The sequence below is a fragment of the Embiotoca jacksoni genome, unplaced genomic scaffold (assembly GCF_022577435.1).
Source record: "Embiotoca jacksoni isolate LCO1_2020_lvr unplaced genomic scaffold, fEmbJac1.0.p SCAF_8, whole genome shotgun sequence".
Taxonomy (NCBI): Eukaryota; Metazoa; Chordata; class Actinopteri; family Embiotocidae; genus Embiotoca; species Embiotoca jacksoni.
In genome coordinates, this window is record NW_027185436.1 from 20,828,457 (window position 1) to 20,850,207 (window position 21,751).

At 42.3% G+C, this 21,751-nt stretch overlaps 1 protein-coding gene across 1 annotated transcript; it reads right to left on the reverse strand.

The window, feature by feature from the left end:
• Window positions 1-32: 32 nt before the first annotated feature.
• Window positions 33-20,755, reverse strand: LOC138215904 (uncharacterized). Its single transcript, XM_069178388.1, has 7 exons — window positions 20,587-20,755; window positions 10,466-11,442; window positions 7,388-7,439; window positions 6,535-6,658; window positions 5,211-5,353; window positions 1,675-1,917; window positions 33-1,011 (listed from the first exon to the last, which is right to left on the reverse strand). The coding sequence occupies exons 1-7, from the start codon at window positions 20,665-20,667 to the stop codon at window positions 319-321; spliced, it is 2,313 nt and encodes a 770-aa protein (XP_069034489.1). The 5' UTR covers window positions 20,668-20,755; the 3' UTR covers window positions 33-318.
• Window positions 20,756-21,751: the final 996 nt, after the last annotated feature.

A 21,751-nucleotide genomic window follows, 5' to 3' on the forward strand; every position in this document is an offset into this window, starting at 1 on the left:
TCAGTGCCTTGGTACGGTAAGCAGCATATTATTCTTTGTCCCCACAACTTTATAAAAATAAGAAACAAACTAGAGTGAGAAGAACATTCAGGAACAGGAAGCTACACAAAATGTAGTTATAAATTTGTAAAAGTTGATTTCAGAAATTAAAGAATTAGGTTATATATATTTATATATTTATATATGTATGCATACATATATATATATATATGTATATGTATGTATATATATATATATATATGTGTATTTCACAGTGACACTAACAGAGTTCAGAAATGCACAACTGGCCCACCAGAGTCCCTGCTCTTCCCCACCTCGTCACATCTGGTTGGTCACGCTGCACAGCCCCGTGGACAGACCGAGAGACGGCTGGCTGTCACTGCCTGTGTTTGACTCGGTGAGCGGGCTGGAAGAGAGCGGACCCACCCCTCCGGACACCTGGCTCCCCCAAGGCCTCCACTCTGGCCTGGCCCTCTGGGGGCTGAGGCCGGTGCTTCCTGCAGCGGGCCTCTTACCCTCATACGTCCCCCTGACCAGTCCGTTCAGCACGGCGGAGGCAGAGGTCTGGTCCAGGTGCTCGGCTGAGACCAGAGGCTGCCGGTCCTCCTCCTCAGAGATGGCGAACACCGGCACGCTGATGTGATCGCCCTCCCCGGGGAAATCGCGCCTCTTTCCAGCCTGGCTGCTCTCGACCTGACACTGGATGGAGGAAGAAGAGCCAGAACTCATCTCTGAAGGGGACACCGGCGCGTGAAGAACCCCGGTGGCCTTCGCCGGGTCCGGCGTCCCGGAGAGCAGGCCAAAGCAAGGCCCCGTGAACCGCGAGCGTCGCAGGTTGCTGGTGGAGTTGAGACGCCGCTGCCTTTGGACGGGCTGCGTGAGGGGGTACGAGGCGTTGCTGATGGAGGAGTCGGAGATGGTGCCGGTGTCTGCCTCGGCCTCCAGGTGAACATCAGAGAAGACCTTCCTGCTGTCGCCCGCTCCGACGTCAGCTGCCAAACTGGATGGAGACTGGAATGATGCGCACGGTATGGTTTGTCCTCTAAATAAACCTTTTTCACAACAGACTTTAGACACGTCAGGGTAGAAGAAACACAGGTTTAACCAACTAGTGAGGGCTCCGTTCTATTTTAGTGAGCCAACAGGAATAATACCCGGGCCGTCTAATGTGAACAATCCAATAGAGAAGAGCATTTTTTTTTTTTTTTATTGTAACTGTTCTTCATGACATGAAAAAAACACTCTAACTGTTCTGCAGCCTCAGTAAAACCACAGATCACTATTTTTTGTACATGCAAATTATTAGTTTAAAGTTTTGCGACAATGGAAACGGTGCTTGTTCTACTATTGTCATCATATCAAATAAAACTTTTAAGTGTTTCAAGAATTTTACGGTCAGTTCACCGAAATTATATCAACTTCTTTTGATAGTATGTAGACATGCAGATATTTTGGGTTTCATGATAATCATGTCTACAATTTTTGCATCCAAAAAAATACAATGAAAGTAAATAGATTCTTTATTTTTATTTTTTTTTATTTTTTTTAAATCAAAGCAGCTTTCCATAATTTTCTGGCTATTCCGATTAATGCTGACAGTCGATTTTGTCCATTACGCAAAACCCAAATTATCCGCATTACGCGTGAAAACACGTGAAAGTTGCCAGCACTCACGCTGTCCACCAGCTTGGTGAAGGGACTGGTGGAGTTCCAGCTGCACCACTTCTTATGAAGCTGCGGGAGAGGAGGGAGGAAGTCCTGGAAGGTGCGTACACTCCACGCTCTGGGTCTGGCACAGCCGCCGCTGCCGTCCTTGACAGACCTGCAACCCGAAGGCGAGGTGGTGGGGTCCGGTGAAGGCCAATCAACTGCAGGGCCCGGGCCAGTGTCGCTGTGTCGCAGGAACCGCTCCCGCTGCTGAGACGGGCAGAGGGTCGTGAAAACGATGATGCGCTGCCAGTGGCTGCGTGCACTGGGCATCACTAGAGGGTTTTCAGGTCAAAGTAGACCGTCTGCTGGCAGACAAGAGTGGACGCCTTTTCAATTGATGACTCTGATGTACTACAGTGTGACTTTTGTATGATATTTTGGAAAACATACCATAGTGTGACGTTTTCATTATATTTTGAAAAACATACTATTTATTTATTTATTTATTTATGGATACCTTGAAAGGAAGTGCTTAAAAAATACATAGCTAAAAGAATTTCCTTGGAAGACCAAAGGTTAAAAGACCACATTGGCCTGGAGAGGATAACCAAACTAATTATACGACCGCACAGCATAAATAACTCCCATATCAAAGGTAGCATTATGTTTAAGCACTCAACTGCAACTACGATGGTCAGTGACCGGCAGCGGGCTTGGTCGGGAATCAAGCACGCACCTTTTGGTAGCGAGCCGATCACGAGGCCGGGCTCAAATAGTAACAAAAGCACTTCGCTATCTCACTGTACACGTAAACAAGCGGAGAGAGAGGTGATGCTAACAGGCAACAAAGAGAAGACATTAGATTTGTGTGTTCAGTTGCTCAAGTCAGACATCCAGGACTTGGAAACCACACTGTTACATCTCAAAACAGGAAGAAAACACCTGAATTGCTGTCAAACAGAATCAGGAGTCCCTGCGCGGGACAACGTAGTATTTTGGGGTCGTAATATTAGGAACTGACAGGCTGCCCCAGTCTGCTGGGTCGCACCTGCCACGTTTCCTCCTCACACCTGAATTTCTCCCACCAGGTTTTGTTGTGCACTACATTAATGGATTAACAGGAAAGGACTATGGAGATTAGCTAAACCCGTTCAGTCACACACAAGACAGCCAGCCAGGCAGCGGAGCACGTGTGGCTCGCATACAAACCTCATCGTTATTAAGAATATTAAAGCCTGTCAAGAGAACAGCAGGGGGGCTTTGGAAAGATTTCAGTCCCGTTTGTGGGTATTTTGTGTATGCAAACACTATGTGCATTACAGGACTATTTGAGAGGATAATGCACTGTAATCAACCTCGTATTGGTTTTTTTTTTTTTTTTTTTTTTTGCTCAACCAGGAGAGACTTAATGAGATCAACTGGTTCGAAGTGAGAAGGTCACTTTATCATTTCTGATCAGTCAGCTGCTGTTGATCGGGGGCGGAGGGGGCGGAGGGGGGGCTTAGGGGTTGCACTCATCAGAGAGAGATAATCCTCCCCCACAGAATCACTAGCAGCTAGCTTTTTGTCTAGACAAGAATTAGCTAGGGGTTTAAATAAAAATGTTCTTTTGCTCACTAAAGCTCCACAAACACAAGGGCGAGTTTTAGATTTGACACGAGGCAAGAAATCAGCCGTTCACCACCGTCGCTTACGAATTGCGGTTCCAAAGGCGGGGCTGGAAGACCCTTCAGGGGCGCCGGGAGAGAAGACCTACTCCCCAGGAAAACAGAAGCAGTTTAACAAAAGTCTGTTGACGTTCAGACAGCGAGGAACGTAGGAGACCATTTTGATCCGGCCTTCTCTTGACTTCGTCTCATCACCTTGCCTGCAAGCAAGGAAGGTTTTAAAGTCTTCACCTGGCTCTACTGTAACTAAATTGAAGCTCTTTGAAGGGGTCCTTTGCAGCAAAATGTTATCAAATAGGGGTTTGTGGCTCAGTGCAGGTCGACATACTGGGTGACATGAAAACCCGAGCTGGAAGTTTACCTGGTGCAGACGCTGAATCGAGTTTTGCATTTTTCCATGACCCGTGCGACCGGTGGCCCACGCAACATTTCCCCAACATTTACATGGACGTCTGCGTTGAGGACACGCTCTCACACGCGCACGCACACACACACACACACAAGACCACACACTGTGAGCCAAAGCGTGCATGACACACACCGACACACACACACACACACACACACACACACAATTGGAGCTGGGAATCTGGCTCTGTAGATAATACTCCATTAGCCCAGGCTGCAGAAAAGCTTGCCAGTCCTTCAAAAAGCTGCCAGAGTTGTTTTATGCCAACTCTTATTCCAAGAGAATACAAAAGAGAGCAGAGAAGAAAAAAAAAAAAAAAAAAAAGCATGGTTGAACCATTGCTTTTACGACGCGCCTCCCATCTTTTAATTATCGTCATTTCCATTTATGTCCTCGTAGTTTTAGACTGTACCGTGCATACGCCAGTGTAATGCCGTCAGTCTCATCGGGAACACCGAGTCAATTCAAAGCGATGAATGCCCTGTCGCCTCTGGTGTTCCTCGGTTCAGGGATCGCCCACTGAGAGCGTGGACTTGTGATTAAACGGACAACTTTACTGTCCGCTGTATATCGTTAAGGCTACAAAAACGTTTCCCCCACCTACCTGTGGAGATGAGGAGACGGCACGAAGAGCCCGCCGCCATGCCGCTAGTATGCCAACACTTATCATAGTGACAATACTAACAGGCTCACGTTTAGCAGGCGTTATTGCTGCCTTCAAATGGAACTTGTGAAACTTGGCTTTTAAATGGAAAACAACGCTGCTAGGCAACAAGCCACAGAGGCTAACATTAGCAGGAACAAATGGGCCTTTCAATCAAAAATACTATTCGTTATTTGCTCCGAACTAACCTGCGTTTATTAACATACACCGATTTATTTTATATTTGAATGACTATGAGTATTTGAAAATCCTGATCGCATCCCCGCTAGCGGGCAGGTAACGTAATACAGGAAACGCAAAGGCATAATGACAGAAGGAAGAGATGAGGCTGTGTGGAACGTCAACATTTACTTCAAACGTTAATCTAAAGTACCAAAAAAAAAAAAAATCTACTTTTTACGAATAAAATTGCAATTTATTAATTTACCATCCAAAGAAAAATGTACTTCTATCACCTAAAGAACTTCTGAAAATGTTTGCAAACATGGTCCGAGGTTGTGAATACCACAAGAGGGGGGACGTTCACACGGACTCCTTTCATGAACAAATGTTAACCAACCTCGTGATCTCTTTTAGAATGGAAGCGAAACATTTACTAATCAGCACTAAAAGTCCAGCCATTCGGGTTTTTTTTAGTTTTTTTTTTAATTTCATCAGGCTTTCATCTGAACTAAATTTAAAGGAAAATCCATCCAATGGTGGTGGATCAACCAAATGACTGTCATCCATCAAGCCGCGGCACTGCCGTGTGTATATTTTTGGAATGTACACACGGTACCACAGTACAGTGCAGCATAGTCACGGTGAAACTGGTTCTTACCGTGTGAGGGGGGAAAGGCAACCCGCTCGGGCTCGGGGCCGAAGATACAACGAAAACCTCATCGGCACCGAGGTCGAGTTCAGTCAAACCGCTGCAGGACAGGTCCACTTCTGCATTCTGAGAAACGTCGCCACCAACACTGACTGCAGACACGCAGAAAGAAACATTTCGGCACAAAATAACCGTCATAGTGCTTTCTTTATTTGAGTTGGCGCTCGGAGCAGTTTTTATAACAAAACTGTGAAAGAAGTATTTATTTATAACTCAAGACTTTGCATACTATAGCACTGAAATTACATGAATTCCAGTACTCCTCATTGGTTTCATGCTTTTTGCTTCATTAATTAAGAAGCGTTTGCTATTCAGAGGAATAGTAGAACTTTTACTTCAATGGTTGAATGAAACAACATTCAGAGTAGGCTAATCTTAACTCTTAACTTTTTATAAGCTGTGTGTTTTGGTGTAAATTCTGTGACTGGAGCACAGAGAGGGGGACTGTACTCCCCTGTTGTTCAAGCTACTCCCAGGCTGCTTTGTGGGTTAAATGCCACAACCCACAAATCTCTCAGCCTGGGTTCAGTCCCACTGAGAGAGCGAGAGAAGTCTGTGGATTGTTCCAGGATCAAGGCCGGGTGCTGCTCCAAAACAATTTTCCTTTCCATTGAAAAATCTACAGACCCACAGAGAGTCCATATAGGGCTTTTCATTGTTTTTCTAATTTAAAGTAACATTTTACAGCATATGTATTGATTCTAACAAAACCAGTTTATAAAAGGTTGTGAGGAAAACTGTTGAAGACAGATTCCTGTGGTTATCTCCGTACGAGCAGAGATAACCCCCGTAGATGACCATACAAAGAAAGGGCTTCAGATAAAGATAGTGCCTGAAAATATCCCAGCAATTAAGACACATTTCTCAAGCCTCAAGTCCTCTCTTCTAAATGACTGCACTTAAGTTTGATTAAATCCTTCCTCTGCCAGAAAATGAATTCATGGAAGATTTATATTCCTGAATGTTTTATTATCATTCCTGAAATGATTCTTGTCAAATGTCTAAACTGTACATATAAATCCAAATGAATGACATCCGCAGTAATGTGCTATTCCGGGGATTTGGGCTTGCTGCAATGCCACTTAGTGCATTCCTTGTCATAAAAACTTTTCATTAGGTAAGCAGAATATTGTTTTTTATTCTAAGCATGAATATCCTTTAATGGTCAACATTAGCAAATCCACTCGTACAGTCTATTCATTGTGAGGCTGCATTCGTGTGTGTGTGTGTGTGTGTGTGTGTGTGTGTGTGTGTGTGTGTGTGTCCTCTCAACCTGTGTGTGGTGGGCTGTCGTTGTTGTTGTCCTGCTCCGTGGTCATCTCCAGGTTGGCCTGATTCTCAGCCATCAGCTGCAGCTCACTGACCTCGGCCCCGGTGTGCTGGACTCCCTCTGGCACCTACAACACAGCACAATGCCGTTCAGTTTTATCTCCAGAGCTTCATCATGACACCAGCAGTGCAAACATGTTGAGTACAGGTGTTAGATAAAGTCCCAGAGCCAGCTGTGGAAATGTGTGATGTACGGAGTCACTGCGCAAATTCATGGTCAAAGGTTAAGACAGTATTATTATTATAAAATTATGATTTTTCTATGAACATATCTTTTTTTTTTCAAGTAAAGTCTATGGATGTTATACAAATCACACTTATGTGATATCTACTTTCAAGTATTTTCTTGTAGTAAAACTGAAGTGATGAGCTTTTTTCAATTGTTTATCAGTGCATGAATTGTGTAAGAATGCTAATGTAGAAATGCAAATACAGCATATGTTTCACATAACGGTTTGTTTTTTGGGAACACACAGAATATGTTAATGTAGGACTAAACCCTTGAGACGACTATAAAGGATAATTCCCCCTATTTCCAAGCATGGATTATTATTTTTTTGCCACTGATTGTTGTCACTCTTTCAACTTTCAAAATCTCTGCGTTACTCGGTATCTAGTCAAATATATTTGTAATACTTATTTAAATTATGAAACTGACTACAGAAAATGTAAAATGTATGTGTCATTTGTTCAAGTATAACACTTTCAAATAGGATCAGGTGTTTGCTTGTTCAAATGGGTCAAAACAAATCCAACAATTGCACTTATTTTTTTCACGGCTGCAACACTGTCTGTACCTCGGAGTTGCTGGATGCACAGGAGCTGCCTCTTTTGGGACACAGTTTGGGTCTGTAAAACATGAAGCACCACAGCATTCAATTAATAATGACAGACATATCTGAGAAGCAGCTTTTATGAATGTCGTTAGCGGTAGTTTCTCAAAAATAAAAACTTGGGTGTTCCAAATTTGACCAGAAATGTGAAAATGGACGCAATCCCGTAAAAACGGTACCGAAACGGGAGCTTTTTGACATAATCACCCGCTCACTGAATATACAGTATAATAGCGCCGACATACCTGTGGTTATTTCCACTCAATAATTGCTCTGTTGTGGTGTTGGATGATGAAGCAAGATGGACCACAATCTTACAGTCACACAAATGCTCTATTGTATTCTAACAGTTCACAGAGTAGTTGTTGCTGAGATGTCATTGATTCTCATTAAACTCTGATCTCGATCCAACGCTTTAATATAAACATTTTAGCTGGTTAAGGAAGGAAAGATTTCATTTATCAGTATTTTTTTAAAAATCCGTCTCACATTATTACATCATGCGTGCTTTTCTGTCCCGTTCTTAAGTTCATGTGATTCAGCGAAGCATGCAGAAACACTTGAGCCAGTACCCGCTGATTAAAAATGACCCTTACAGCTGAATGAGTTAATTACCAGCCACCAGTGAACAACCGGCAACCCCTGCTGTGACTCTCATCCACCTTTGGCTGTTTTCATGACCAGAGGGGACCTCAGGAGTTAAACTCGCTGCCGCTTTAAACTTACACGATCTCGCCTGACTCACCAGGCTAGTTGTTTTCCAATGTTTTCTGTGAACTCGTTTAAATTAATAGGGAACAAACTGAATATGAAAACAAAACAGTTACCGGGGCAGCTCGTGTTTGTTTGATGTTTCGTGGTAATGCATTTCCTGGCTTCTGACTGACGCGTGTTGTTGTTCTTGCTAATTACACTTTCATTTTATTGAACACGTGTTTCCAATTTCCCTGTCATTAATAGGGAGAACCTGCAGAGTTATTGTGCCTGATGGATGAGTTGGAGACACCAAGCTGCATTTTAAATGAACACAAATCATGTTAAATCGTTTCTCACAGAAAGCTGATTACCGAGACAGCCACAGATATAAATCCTGCCAAATTTGGAGTCATCGACAGTCAGCTTGTCAGAAACCTCTCAACTTAACCCCTCGGTTTGTGTTCATTTTACCCTCGGTAAACCAGTTTGATAATAGTGTTGTCAGGCAATCAAAGGGTTTAATTTACAAGCTCACATTACTTTTTTTTTTTTTTTTTTACCTCTTCTTGTCTTGTCTTGTCTTCTTTTCCCCCCATTTGACCCACCGATCACTTTCACGCAGCCTCTCTGTTTTTGTGTACTGGAATTGACGCCAGGTGCTGTACCTTGAGTGTCCCGCCGTCTATGGTGAGAATGCCCCACATCAAGGACGCCGCACAATTGCAGACAAGCCCAACTAATCACCGAGGGTCACCACATCAGGAACTAAGGCTTCCAGCTGAGTCAACATAACAAAGCTGCGACTGTGTAGGTGAGAGTGTGTGGATCTGTGTTTGCACATTTTCTGTTAGACCAGACCGCTTTCATTCATGATGGAAGTCAAAGATAAAACTTCCTCGGGGGAATGTTGACCGAAGACTCGGGTTAAATGTGCTTTGCATTTTAGGGTTAAAAGGGTTGCGGTTAAGGTTGTGCATTTATTTTGAATCAAGGTACAGCAGTGCTTCAGGCTACTAAATGCTAACATCAGCATGCTAAAATGCTCACAGTAACAATACTGACATGCTGATGATCTGCAGGTAAATGTTTATCATGTCCATCTTAATTTAGGATGCAAAGAAATATTCTAATAAGCCCTAAACAGAAGAACTGAGGCTGATGGGAATGTCATTAGACTAGCAGGTTTTGGCCTGTAAATTTCAACCTGATGATTGGAAAAGATAAAGAGGGATAGAAGAACCAAATGGTCATTAAAATGAATTCTCTGTTGTGTCAATGCATCAAGAAGATGATGAGAATTTTCACTAAAGATTGGTAAAACTGACCTGGTGGTGGTGCTACATGAAAGATCAGGGGGTAACTAGACTCCGCCTAATGATAGAATCCAACCTCTGGGATAGTTAAATATCTGTACCAGATTTCATGCTAATCCATTTTATAAAGATACACAAGATTAAAATTCCAACCTGCTACTCATCCTCTAAGGGCAATGGACGTCGGAAAAAAAACCCCGAATTAATTGCAGTTATTGTTGAGATATTTTGCCACGAAACAAATTGGCGAATAGCGAAAGGCCCAAGATTTCAATGCCTTCAGCATTTTCAGAAAAACTTTACAAAAATGCAGTCAAGTTTTGCCTGCTTACTTCAATCCAAACCCTATGCTTGAGGGGATTTCTATTGCTTTCAGTAAATGATCAAGACATACAGAACTGTGAAAAGGTTTTAGGCACTTTCAATGATTTCTGCATTATTTTTGAAAGCATCCATACTTCATTTTTAGTCCCAAAAACCTTTGCACAGCACTGTATCTCCTGGAGGTTGCCAATTATGACTCAACTGAGCTCATTTCTGCCTTTTAAAACTAACTTTTCATTTTGTACTCTCTGCTGGAGAAAAGTTGTTCCAAGATCCGTAACTATTCTCGCTCTCTCCGTTGTGGAAATGTCTTGTACTTTAAAGGTCTTTGAATGTAGTGTAAAAGCAACAAAAAAAAGTCAACGACATATGCCTCATTTTAAAGCAAAAAAAAAAAAAAAAGCACAAATCTAAGCTTAACCATCTCAAAAATCCCAAAGCACTCATAAAGTAAGGATAAAAATGGGTGGATTGTCAACTATCATTTTAGCACAATATATGACTACGGTTTATGAATAGCCCAGCTTGCAATCATAAGTTATTGCACAAACGTCTGCAGTGGTAAATAGAAGTCAACCACCTGGACAGGATTCAGCTGACTATCTGGTGGCTGCAGCACTTAATGTCTCATATATTTTGCCTGTATTTTGTCATATTTTCTTTGCTTTACTTAAATAAAGTTACTCTTTATGTTACTCTCTTCTGTTACCTGAAAATGATGCATAGGGCACTTGTGAGTATCATAGCGAAGAAGGCAGCTCCGCTCACAGCAGCCAGCAGAGAGTCTACCTTGCTGGCTGTGGGAGCCGAGGCGCGTCGGTCCCCCCCCGGCTCGGTCAGGTTGTGGTAGTGGAAGAGGAGAGCGAAACCGCGCCCCCAGTGGGTGGTAGTGATGAGCTCCATGATCACCTCCACCATCTCCTCGCTTGAGCCGAAAACCAGCTGGCTGCTGGGGGGCCGGTTGGACCCGCAGAACCTGGAGGAGAAGGTGATGAGGTCGGAGATGTAGAGGACGTCGTGGGGGCAGGCGTCCAGCACAGACTGCTGGGTTTCGGGGCTCACGGCGGGAGTGTCGGCGGACTGTGGCGAAGCAACAGTGGTGTCCTCCACAAGTGCGCGCGGGTTAGAACTGGGGTCGAGGTCTGGCCTCAGGTGAGACGATGAGGCGGAGTTGCCAGACTTGTCTCCTGGAGGCCCAGGCCCAGGTAGGAGGTGGAGCGAGGGAGGAGGTGGTGAAAGCAAGCCAGAGGAGGCTTCTGCAGACCTTTTGGCGGAATTTGAGACTTTGGCGATCTCCATCTTTGTGGACTGCTCCTGGACCACCACTTGCTTGACCTCACCATCTTGGGAGGACTTCTGAGTCTTCGAGTCATCCCCCACACTCTGTAGAGAAGGATCTTTATCCACCGATGAGGTTTCATCTGCGGCTGAGCTGCCAGGACTGAAGGTCACCTCTTCGTCCACCTCTTCCTCTTCAAAACTAGAGATAGCAGAGTATTGTGATGCGGCGTCATGGCTTTCAAACACGTCAAAGTCAAATATCTCCAGAATGAGCTGGTAATCAATAGGAACGACAAACTGCCAAACACAGTGTGTCCCAGAGGAGTAGTTGTAAGGGAAGCCAGGAGACAGGATGAGGCCTTGGACGTCCACCACGTCCACCTTGGCACCGCAGTCGAAGTACACCTGCAAAGGAATTACATTAAGTTAGCTGTAGCAAAAATGGCACACAATCTCGTACTCATATTTTTAATTCAGGCACTTACAGATACCTCTTCTCAGACCGACAATTAGACATGACTCATGGAGCACAACAGGTTGGGCACAGCGTAAGCACTGCCAAAATGAGGGCTTGTGATTCCCATCAGTGCCACCCACGCTGGCATTCTTGTCCTTGTTCCACCAGGATTATATTTCACTCTGTCTAAATTCTGAAACGAGTCATTCATTCAGATTAATGGCCACTAAGTGATTGTGTTTTTTTTCTACGTCATAGGTACCAACAACGGAGGCAAATAATACACTTGACTTGTGGTCTGATTGCTCACTGACATAAACCAGCTTGAAAGTGAACTATTCAACTCTGCCGTTCTGCCTTTATCTCAAGGCCTGTGTTTTTCCTGTACTGCTGGCCCGGGTAACCCAGGAGGGGGCGGGGGAGGTATTTCTTCAAACACACTGGCTGTAATTCTTCCCAGGTGTACGGGGATGTAAAGGGGACCTTGGCCCTAAGCAGAGGCAGATGTGTGGTTGGGCCAGGGAGCTGAGGACTAGACCTTTGTAGGGGGGCCTGTGTGGTTATGAGCTTTCCTGTTGGCTTCAATTCTGGACTGTGGGAATGCCCCAGACTGGCAGACCCCCTTGCCAGACAGGTAAAAAACCATCACCCACGGGCGATGCTTGTGCTCCGGACTGGGCTAAAAACATACAAGATATCTCTGAGATTACAGTTTAAAATGGGAGCGAGGGGGGAAAAGGGCATCAGGGACAGGAGAGGAACTAAACTCTTCGGAGCCAGACGGGCACTTTGATTGCTCCATGGACCACCTATCCCCCTTCCAGACCCCAAATGCATTTATCAAAGGCATTCCTCAGTCAGTATATTTTCAGTAGCAAAATCTCCATGTAATTCTGACAGCAAGAGTAAACCACTCGCTGTTCCCCTCGGGTCATCTGGATCAAACCAAAAACCCTCGCCATAGTTAATACATCTAACAGCCTCAGCAAGGACGCAGCATACTGGAGACACAGGAGGTCAGGTAGGACAGAGTGACCTACATAACTAAAGAAAATATATGTACATTCTTTGGGTGGGAGATGTTAAGATTACCATCGGCCCTGATTATATTCACTTAAAATTTCACGAGCAGCAACTCCCACTCTCTCTCACGACCTCTTTACATGATAATTACATGATGATCAAATCTAGTGACAGTTTTACTACTCATCTGTGACCTCAGCAATCTGTGTTCCCAACACAAACCTTAACATTAATTCTTCTGAAATACCCAGCAGCAGTTTTCAAACTTCTTTTCATTATCTCACAGGTGTCTTTCTGTCTGCTTTTTTTTTGTGCCTGGAACAAAAGCGGCATTAACATCTGCTTTGCTCTGCCGTTCACTCACGCTGGAACATACATTGAGTCAGCTGCTCAGTGCACACCAGTGGTTGTCACAGGTTTGGGGAAATACTGCGTTAAAATCCCAGCTACTTCTCATAGACATACGAATGCTTCTGGGCAGACAGTGGTCGGTTGGATTTTGAGAACACCTTTGAAGAAACAACAAGCTGCTTAATAAACAACATTTTAATCTGATTGTAGTGAACACTACTGCATGTGACCAAATTACAACATGTGGAGGGCTGAGGTCACAGACGGGGCCAAGTTTCAGTGAACAACAACGCAGGTCGAAGCAAAAGACATGTTTTCCATTCGCCCTGTGCATTTCTAGGTAATACAGAGAGGAAGTGTGTGGCTGACCAGAAATGCAGCAAATTAACCAGCTTACTACTGTGCATAGTTTCCTAATTACATTTACAAACAGAAGCACCGTTGTCAAAGAGACTGAACTGTTTCCAAGTGGCACTACTTTCAATGAAATGTTTGCACGCTCCCAATATATATATTTTTTTTAAATTGCTCAAAAATGTATATCTTTGTTCAAGTTACCGCTGATCTGACACTGTATTTGTTGTGTTTTTCTCCTTTGCCTCCTCATTTGGAGGTAATTACATTAGTGCGTGACATGCTACACTTGCACTGCCTACACACTTACTACAAATGAACGTGATACAGCAAAGAATTACACGGATGACATTTGAACAGGCCAAATGCCATTCCTGCCGAGGTTCGAGAGAGTAAGCCGATTTGGGGTTCACAGTGTTTGCAGTGAGGTTGCGCAATGCGGGGAATCACTTCACAATATGGGGCTATAACAGGGGGGAGAGAGGGGGACAGTATGTCCCCTTTTAGAGAGAATGTGTTTTTTCATTTATCTTGCATTAATGTTAGTTTGCTGGTCTTTCCTGCGCCTCTTTTAAAGACCTGTTTTTCCACCCAAAATAAATAAATCATTCAAGTTTTAAAAAAGGAAAAAACTGACGTTGCAATTAATGCTCAACTATAACTGAATAATGATGAAAACAGAACTGTGTCACGGACAGAGATGGTGTTAGCTCTCCCACCAGGGTGAGGCAGCCGGGAGGTCCCCTGCTCCATAGGATGTAACATGCTAGACTACACATGAAAGGGCCCCAAAGTGCTCCAGTGTCGAATGGAAATGGGACATTCTTATAATGCCAAACATCTCAGTTCTGTTACATCACAGTCCACTCCACTGGCAGGCCGCTAATTATTCAAGTGATGCCTTTTCTCATGGCAAAACAATGGGCCGCATTGCCGTTTTGGTGAGACGCTCCACAATTGGAGGGCGGATGATATTTTAATGAAGTGATGCTAATAAGGTCAAGGCAACCTGAAAGTTTACATAAGAGCCGGCCGGTCGCTTGCACCCCATTTGTGCCTCTGACAGGGACTTTCTTGGACACAAGTAGATCAACTGAGCCCATAATTGTCTGAAATGACTTGTCCAGTGAAACATCAAACCAGCTGCTGTCATTACCGAGAGGGCCCCTCAGCAAATGGTATTGTTCTATCGTTTTCACTTTGCGTCGGTACGTCTTTAAAGAAAGAAAAAGTCTTTCAATCACATTCCACGATGGAGTTCATACGTCGGTCTAATTACCACAGAGGCAACTTTAAACCCACTGACTGATGTTGAGGAGATGATTTGTTGCAGTGTAGTGCAATTATGTTTTATTATAAATCAAATGTTATTAGATCCACTACTGATGTATAATATAGTTCTTAATTTAAGGTTGAGAAACAGATGAGAAATGAAAACAAAAATTACGATTGCAGCTTATATCTCGGTTATTAAAAAAAATAAACTTGTTTTTATACCTCTGTTTGTAGTATAAAAGGTAAACAAGCCAAAAAACAATTCACTTGCCAGTACACTTTCATTAGAGAAAACAGAGGTCTGCAGCCTGACCTCGCTGTTCACTGTTACATGGACTTTTTGAAACCACCCAGGCTGACGACACCGCTGTGAAAACTCTGCAACACGAGCTGGCTTCTGCTGAGGTACTGTTAAAACACACACACACAGACACACACAGACACACACAGACACACAGACACACACACACACACACACACACACACACACACACACACACACACTGCCTCTCATGCACAAACAGCCCTGGACTGGCTCATAAACAGGCAGGCGGGCCCCTCAAAAGGGGGCAGGAATCCTCACCAGCCCTGTTTACTGGAGGAGAAAAGTGACACTGCTTCACAGGCTAGCACTCATGCAGCAGCAGTCCAGTCAGGATGCATTTAATTTCTCAAGTATGAACCACTATCAATATGGTAAGACTTGGTGAAAAAGCAGTATGATGTGTGTATAAAATATATATATATAAAACAAAAATTGTTTTTACATTTTACTTTCACTTATTCTTAATTTAATCAAGTAGTCTGGATTTGATATCTCCGTGGCCAAAATAATTATACACCCACATGCTCACGTCAACATTCAGCCATGTAAGAACGGATATAAACCAGTTTGACTAAAAAAGAAAGTGTGAGAATTTATGGAGCAAATTCAACGATGAGAATGAGAAAAAAATCTTCCCACAAATCAAATCAAAGCTGCGGATATCCGAGTTTAACAAGATTAGGAGCGCCACTGATTCAATTAGAATAAAAAGCACTTTTTCTCAAAGTTCAACAAATGTACAGGAATTTCCCCGAGAGAGAAAGAGAAAAGACGCTGTATTAAAAAGACGGTAAGTCAAAGATAGACAGAATTTTTTTTCCATAAAGTAGAGTAATTGGAATCTGGTTTAAAAGCATTAATTTCCCTTAATATATCAAACAAACTTGCAGGCATGCAGACTTTTGCATAGCTCCCTACAAATACACAGATAGAAAAGAAACTGTGAAAAGGTGCTGATACTCCAGCACCGGATTTATCACATATCTCTCTTGTAATGTCCGCTGCTCCGCCGGTGGGAACAGTTCAACCCACGGTGAGTTTACAAACAACTGGCTAAGCCGGGCATCTCGGAGTCCGCCCTTGGTGGCCACTGCGGCACTCGCTCGGCACCTCCGTGTGCATCACTTTATGAAAGACTCTTTGAGCCCAAGCAGGTTTGATCAACGTTTCATTTACAGAGCCATCGTGAGATGTGCCATGTGTGGCCTACATGGGAAAAGTGGAACGCAATAACTTATTACGGATGTGGACCTTCTAACTTGCACAGATATGCGACTGGGTGGGCGACAGAACAAGCAGATGGAGGCTCTCTTTGCCATGTTTGTGGTGTAAAACCTATTAACATATTTCCTCTAAAAAAGAGCTCCTGCTGCTGTTGCTGCTGCTGCTGCTGCTGCGGTAGCTATTAAAGTGAGTCTGAGGAACCCTGTGGTGACACATGACCTTATCACCGTGGTTTTCAACCAGTTTGGAGAAATCACTTCCAGATTTTGAAATAAGATTCAGTGAATGTATCCATTATAATTAGTCTTTGGGCAGCACCGCAGTTAAGCTGCAATCAATCAGAGCCTAAACGGACCCAACAACATTTCCAAGTGCAGCGGCAACAACAAAATTGCCAAAAACAGTGATATTCCTGAACTACAGAGTTTTCTGACAACTGTTGTCCATGTAGGACAAGACAATATAAACACAAATGAAATATCGCCATATTTATTTGACCAAATACCTCAATATTGATGCTGAGACAATCTTGTAGGGATGACTGTTGGTGCTTTTAGAAAATATTTGAGAGTTTTAATAAATAATCATCAGTAATGTTGATCCAGCATCTAAGACGATATCTGATCTCATATCATGATATCGATATATATATATAAAAAAATCTAAATTGTGATAATGGCAATATTAGCTTGTTGGCGTAATGACATCATAATGTTACGTAGCTTCCGACATAATAAACGTTACGTGTTCAACTTATGCACAGCAACAACATACATGCTATAAGCAGCTGTATTCAATACAGAATCTGAGATACTGTTGGTGCTGACTTACTTGAGAATTGAAAGAGAATTTTTGTTGGTTTTTACTAAATATTTAAAAGCTAAATGTTATGTTTAATGTGACATAAAACTACAACTCTTGTCTGTGAATAGTCATTGAGGTAATGGTCAATCTAAATGTCATATCCCACAGAGTTGTCCAGCCCTGTGTCAAAGCCCTCTGCATAGTAAACACTAGATGGCTTTCTGCTCCAGTGATTTATCTCTACTCTCCAGGAAAAATATTATAATTAGATTTCATTTAAACACTTTAGTTGAATTATAGATGTTCATTTGCTGCTTTATGTTCCGTATGTAAACATGCGGTTGTGTTACTTTAACTTTTTATTTTTTTATTTGATTCACTTCTTTTGCCCTGTGTTTTTATTTGTAACTGTAAAATGTATTGGGACCATATTATTTGGGGATTGTTGACTTTAAATAAATCAACTATGGATTGAATTGAATCTTATTACATCTATTGAACCACCTGAATCTCACGTCCACTGTTTGCGCTGACTTAGCCCCATTGTGTGCGCCTCTTATGTATCACCATTATATTCACAGAGTTATGGAGGTAAGCATCTGATTTTCCAATATAAAAATACCAGCTGATCTTAAAAAACCCAGAGGATTGTTCAGAACGTGTTTCCACAATCTTCAAAGCCCCGCGTCCTCATCTGGGTGAAAGGATATTCCCTCTGCTACACAACAACAAAAGTTTTTCATGTTCAACCTGTTTCACAAGTTTGAACTCCATTAAGGCAAAGGTTAAATTTCCTCGTCAATTTTTTACAACAACAAAAATGTACGTTCACTTTTGTTTGAAAATGATAAATGGTCAAAGAAACATTGCACAGCCTGTGAATGGACATTCTGTATGTCAATACGGAATATCATCTTGGTTTTGAGTCCAAAAAAAGAAAAGAAAAAGGGAATCTTTTTTTATTCATGTGGTTAAAATAGTGTCCGAGTATTCTGGAAATAACTTCACGAGTGCCACAAACTGTGACCTGGACAGAGAAAAGGCTCCGTCTCCACGGCAGATTAGATTTGATTCCAGTCTATTCTGAACATTTTGCATTCCACAACAAGCAAACATTGCTTTTTCATACTGTTTAAGTCTAATGTAAATAGTATAATAATACTCTCACATCCTGTAAAGAGTAAAACGAATGCGGCTTTTACCAGATGCAGCCAACAACCGCTTTTATTTTAAAGGGTAACAAGTTTTTGTTTTTTTTAAACAGTCATTAACTCGTCATTAAGTGTCGTGTGGTCTCCCTGATGTTCATCTGAAAACATCAGCCAGTATAAACAACAACATCTTACAGTTTACTACTACCACAGATCGCATAGAAAACGACCTTCTTTTACCATCCCACAGCTTTCATTATCTCTTTTTTCACCGCTTCATCCATGACATTTTATCTCATTTCTTCCTACTGCAGTTCACTGACACATGATGACATGTTTGTTGACAGACTGTGTAAATGTGTTGTCAAATAATTCATGGAAGGAATAAATGAATTCACTGTTCACTGGATCCCACAACTCACTTCAATTAGAGATGAATGTCCCCTCATTCCATCACACATAAAACCTTCCGAAACACAGAGCGGAGCACCAAAACAAAAGATCAAATTCACTCTCCCTCGTCCACAGAGCTGAATTGTGGACCAACAGACTTGGACGCTTCCCATTTTTTTCCGAGGGGGATAGAATAAATTCCAAGCTTGTTTATGCTGTTCCAAAAATCAACTTAATACAAAAGCGGAGCGGAGGACAAAGCCATCATTTACTGTGTCCCCTCAGGCAGATAATTGCAAAGATAGTGAGCACCCTATGCACACAGGAACTAAAGCTGGAGACGCCGACAATTCAATATACCGAGGGCTTTTGTTGTCTAGTTCTAAGAATTGTGCTTTCAAGGCGTCATTCTCCATCAGCGGAAAAGGACGACTCTTGACAGGTGGAAGCTGCGGAGCTTCGGAGCTTCTCCGGGCTGACAGTGTGGAACTGATGTCTGGGGAGATCTGTGCCAACCTTTTATATTGTGACACCAGCCACTGTCACACAGGGGAACATTGTGCTGCATCAAACACAAAAACAGACAGATATGCGATCAAAAGACGGAGTGGGTGATGAAGTTTAAAGTACTTAAAAAAATGTTGCATCCCTGGTATTTTACAAAGCTGATGTTTATTTACACTTCCAACAAACACACACACACACACACACAAATACACAAGTCCCAATGTCCATCCCTGCCCCCGTCTAAACATTACTGTTCCAGGCTACTGACAGCATGCCATCAACAGGTCCTGTCATCCTCGGTCACGTGTAGTTATTTTAACACCTCAATCAATTAGCTCTTAAAGCATCCACAGACAGCTGTGAGTCTCACTAACCTGACAGGGGCTTTGACTCTCCCACAGGAGAAGCCAAAACATGTCCACCGTGAATGACAGCCCGACTAAATGGGGAAAAAAAAACATGTCCGGGAAGCAAAGCCTCCTTGATTGTTTGCGTTCCTGCTCATCAGAGACAAACTTTTGATCACGAACTCCCTCCAGTTTCAAAGCTCAGGGAATTCAGTGAGCAAATGAAAAGCAAAACATAAGGTTAACATGCTCCCAATGTGGTTCTCATTTTCAGCAATTTGGAGTCTGCATGCCATTCTCCAACTCTGTGAAGTGCAGTAACATCAAAACATACCCGTGTCATCAAAACATCCCCTTGAAAGCCTTAAAGGAAATAATGTGCCAGAGTTTGGAAGTTTTAAAACACAGGCCAAAATAAATTTTCCATGAATGGCATGAAGTGAGGTGAGGTAAAAAGTTTGACTATGGCCAAAGTGGCAGGATTTCTTTTTCTTCTATTGCCAAATAGCCACAAAGGATATTTCCATATAATGAACTGCAAAACTGAAATTTCAACTTTCAAACCCAAACTTATCATTTGCAGTAGTTTACACTCTACGTGATGTTCTGGCTAAATATTCTGGACAGAAAAATGTATACGACCATTCTGATAATCGCGTTATGCAGTTCGGTTTACTAGTATTTACTACAAAACTTTCGCAATGTTAGATGCAGCGCTTTGAAAAATGTAACCTCTTATCCTGTTAGCAAAGAGACCGTAAGCAAAATTCAACAGCAAAAATTTGAAAAAAAATTCAAAAGTCCATCGCTGCTTGCAAAACTTTGCCATACCGTAATACGTTGACTGAAACGTTTTTCGAAGCAGAGTAGTCTTCTGATATAGTCGGTTTAAATGTTATCTAAAAAAAAAAAAGAAGAAAAAAAAAAAAAAGAAAGTATTTAACGTTTTAAAATGTCAACTTTTAAAGCACGGGTCACACTCTACGTACCGCTTCTTGCTGTCGCCGAAAACGGAGCACAGTGGGTTACTAGTAACAGACGAACTACATTTAAATATTAAAATGCAGTCGGCGCGAGGGTTCATTGATATGTCACACGTGTGCCGAAATGAACGGCGGCACCTGTTTTTGCTTTAAAGAACTTGGTTTAGGTTTCTTCGAGTCGAATGTTTGCCAAGAAGCAAAAATCGGTTGAATATCACGTTTCACCAACGGAGTTCGTGCCTTGGTTCCTCTCCGCACAAGTGAGCACGACACTCCGCAAGGGCTGCTTGTGAGAGCTTATGAATTTATTTTTGCAACAACAACAAAAAACAAAAAAACAAAAAAGTCAACTTACTTTCTGTGCAACGCATCCCATCACGAAGAGTAGGTAAGCTGTCATAAAAACATGCGCCCCAAGCGACGTAACGCAACTCATTTTCTCCTAATTGTTCCTTTTTTTTAATGCGACGCACAGTGAACCGTATCCCGCTCCTCCGCTTCCCTCTCATTCACCTGAAGTCTCGGGAGCGCGCTTCCATCGTTCATGGGCGAACTCAAACGCAACGACCAGACCCCCTCCTCAAAGCCCTTCTGATCACGACTTTATAATAACTTAACCACACAGTTGTCTAACTTTCTTTTTTTTTTTTTTTTTTTTTTTTGTTATAACACATTGTATGACTCTCGTCCGCCCAAATGCATGATGACCATAAACTTATGTCACACGGAGATCTGTCTGATATTCCTCACTTCAATTCTGCGGATCTATAAGTTTAACTCTGCAGCAGGCTTACCTCACTGCACAGTATTTTAGATGTTTGATACTTAGAAAAGAGTAAGCAAATTATAAAATGTGGCTTTTTTTTTTTTTTTTTTCAACTCGTGCCAATGAGAGTGATGAGGTCTGTGACAGCTGAGTGCTTCTATAAGGAAATCTTCATAGTTGAGAATTATTATTATTTATTTTTTTAATTGGCCTTATCAAATGGAGGCTAAATGTTTGTGGTTGATTCCAAAATATTTGATCAGTCTTAGAATCTGAGTCACTTTATTTTGGTGAGTTTAGAACAAACACATTAGATTTAATATTTGACCTTGTTTTAGAAGAATTAGCAGCAGACGTAGACAGACACTGACCAAATCAGAGATCTGTTCTGTCACAGACAGAATATCTTCACAAAAAAACCAAAATATATTCAATAAATTCTGCAATCTTCATTTAAGAGTAGACATTTCAAAATGATTCATTATAAAAAAGAAAACAGACAGGCCCTCACATTGTGTATCCTAGGTTGTGTGTAAAAGAGCATCACATCTCAGGGGTTTAATTGCTAAATTTGATTTCCTCATAAAAACAAAATTCCTCGGTCATTACATTGTTATGGTAATTAGCCGCAGTCTGGCATATACACACAGCTCAGTTCAATACAGAGAGCCAGTCTGTCTACCACCGTCACTGAGGTTATCGCTTCCTTTTGTTTAATTTTATTTTGTTGGCTTATAGTTATAGTTGTGGAAAA

Excerpts from the sequence above, each read along its gene's own strand:
- LOC138215904 (XM_069178388.1), bottom strand. The coding sequence starts at position 20,667 with ATGAGTTGCGTTACGTCGCTTGGGGCGCATGTTTTTATGACAGCTTAC. Across the intron at positions 5,354-6,534 it reads CGACAGCCCACCACACACAG|TCAGTGTTGGTGGCGACGTT; the intron begins GTTGAGAGGACA and ends GCGTGTCTGCAG. Across the intron at positions 1,012-1,674 it reads TCACCAAGCTGGTGGACAGC|TCTCCATCCAGTTTGGCAGC; the intron begins GTGAGTGCTGGC and ends GCATCATTCCAG.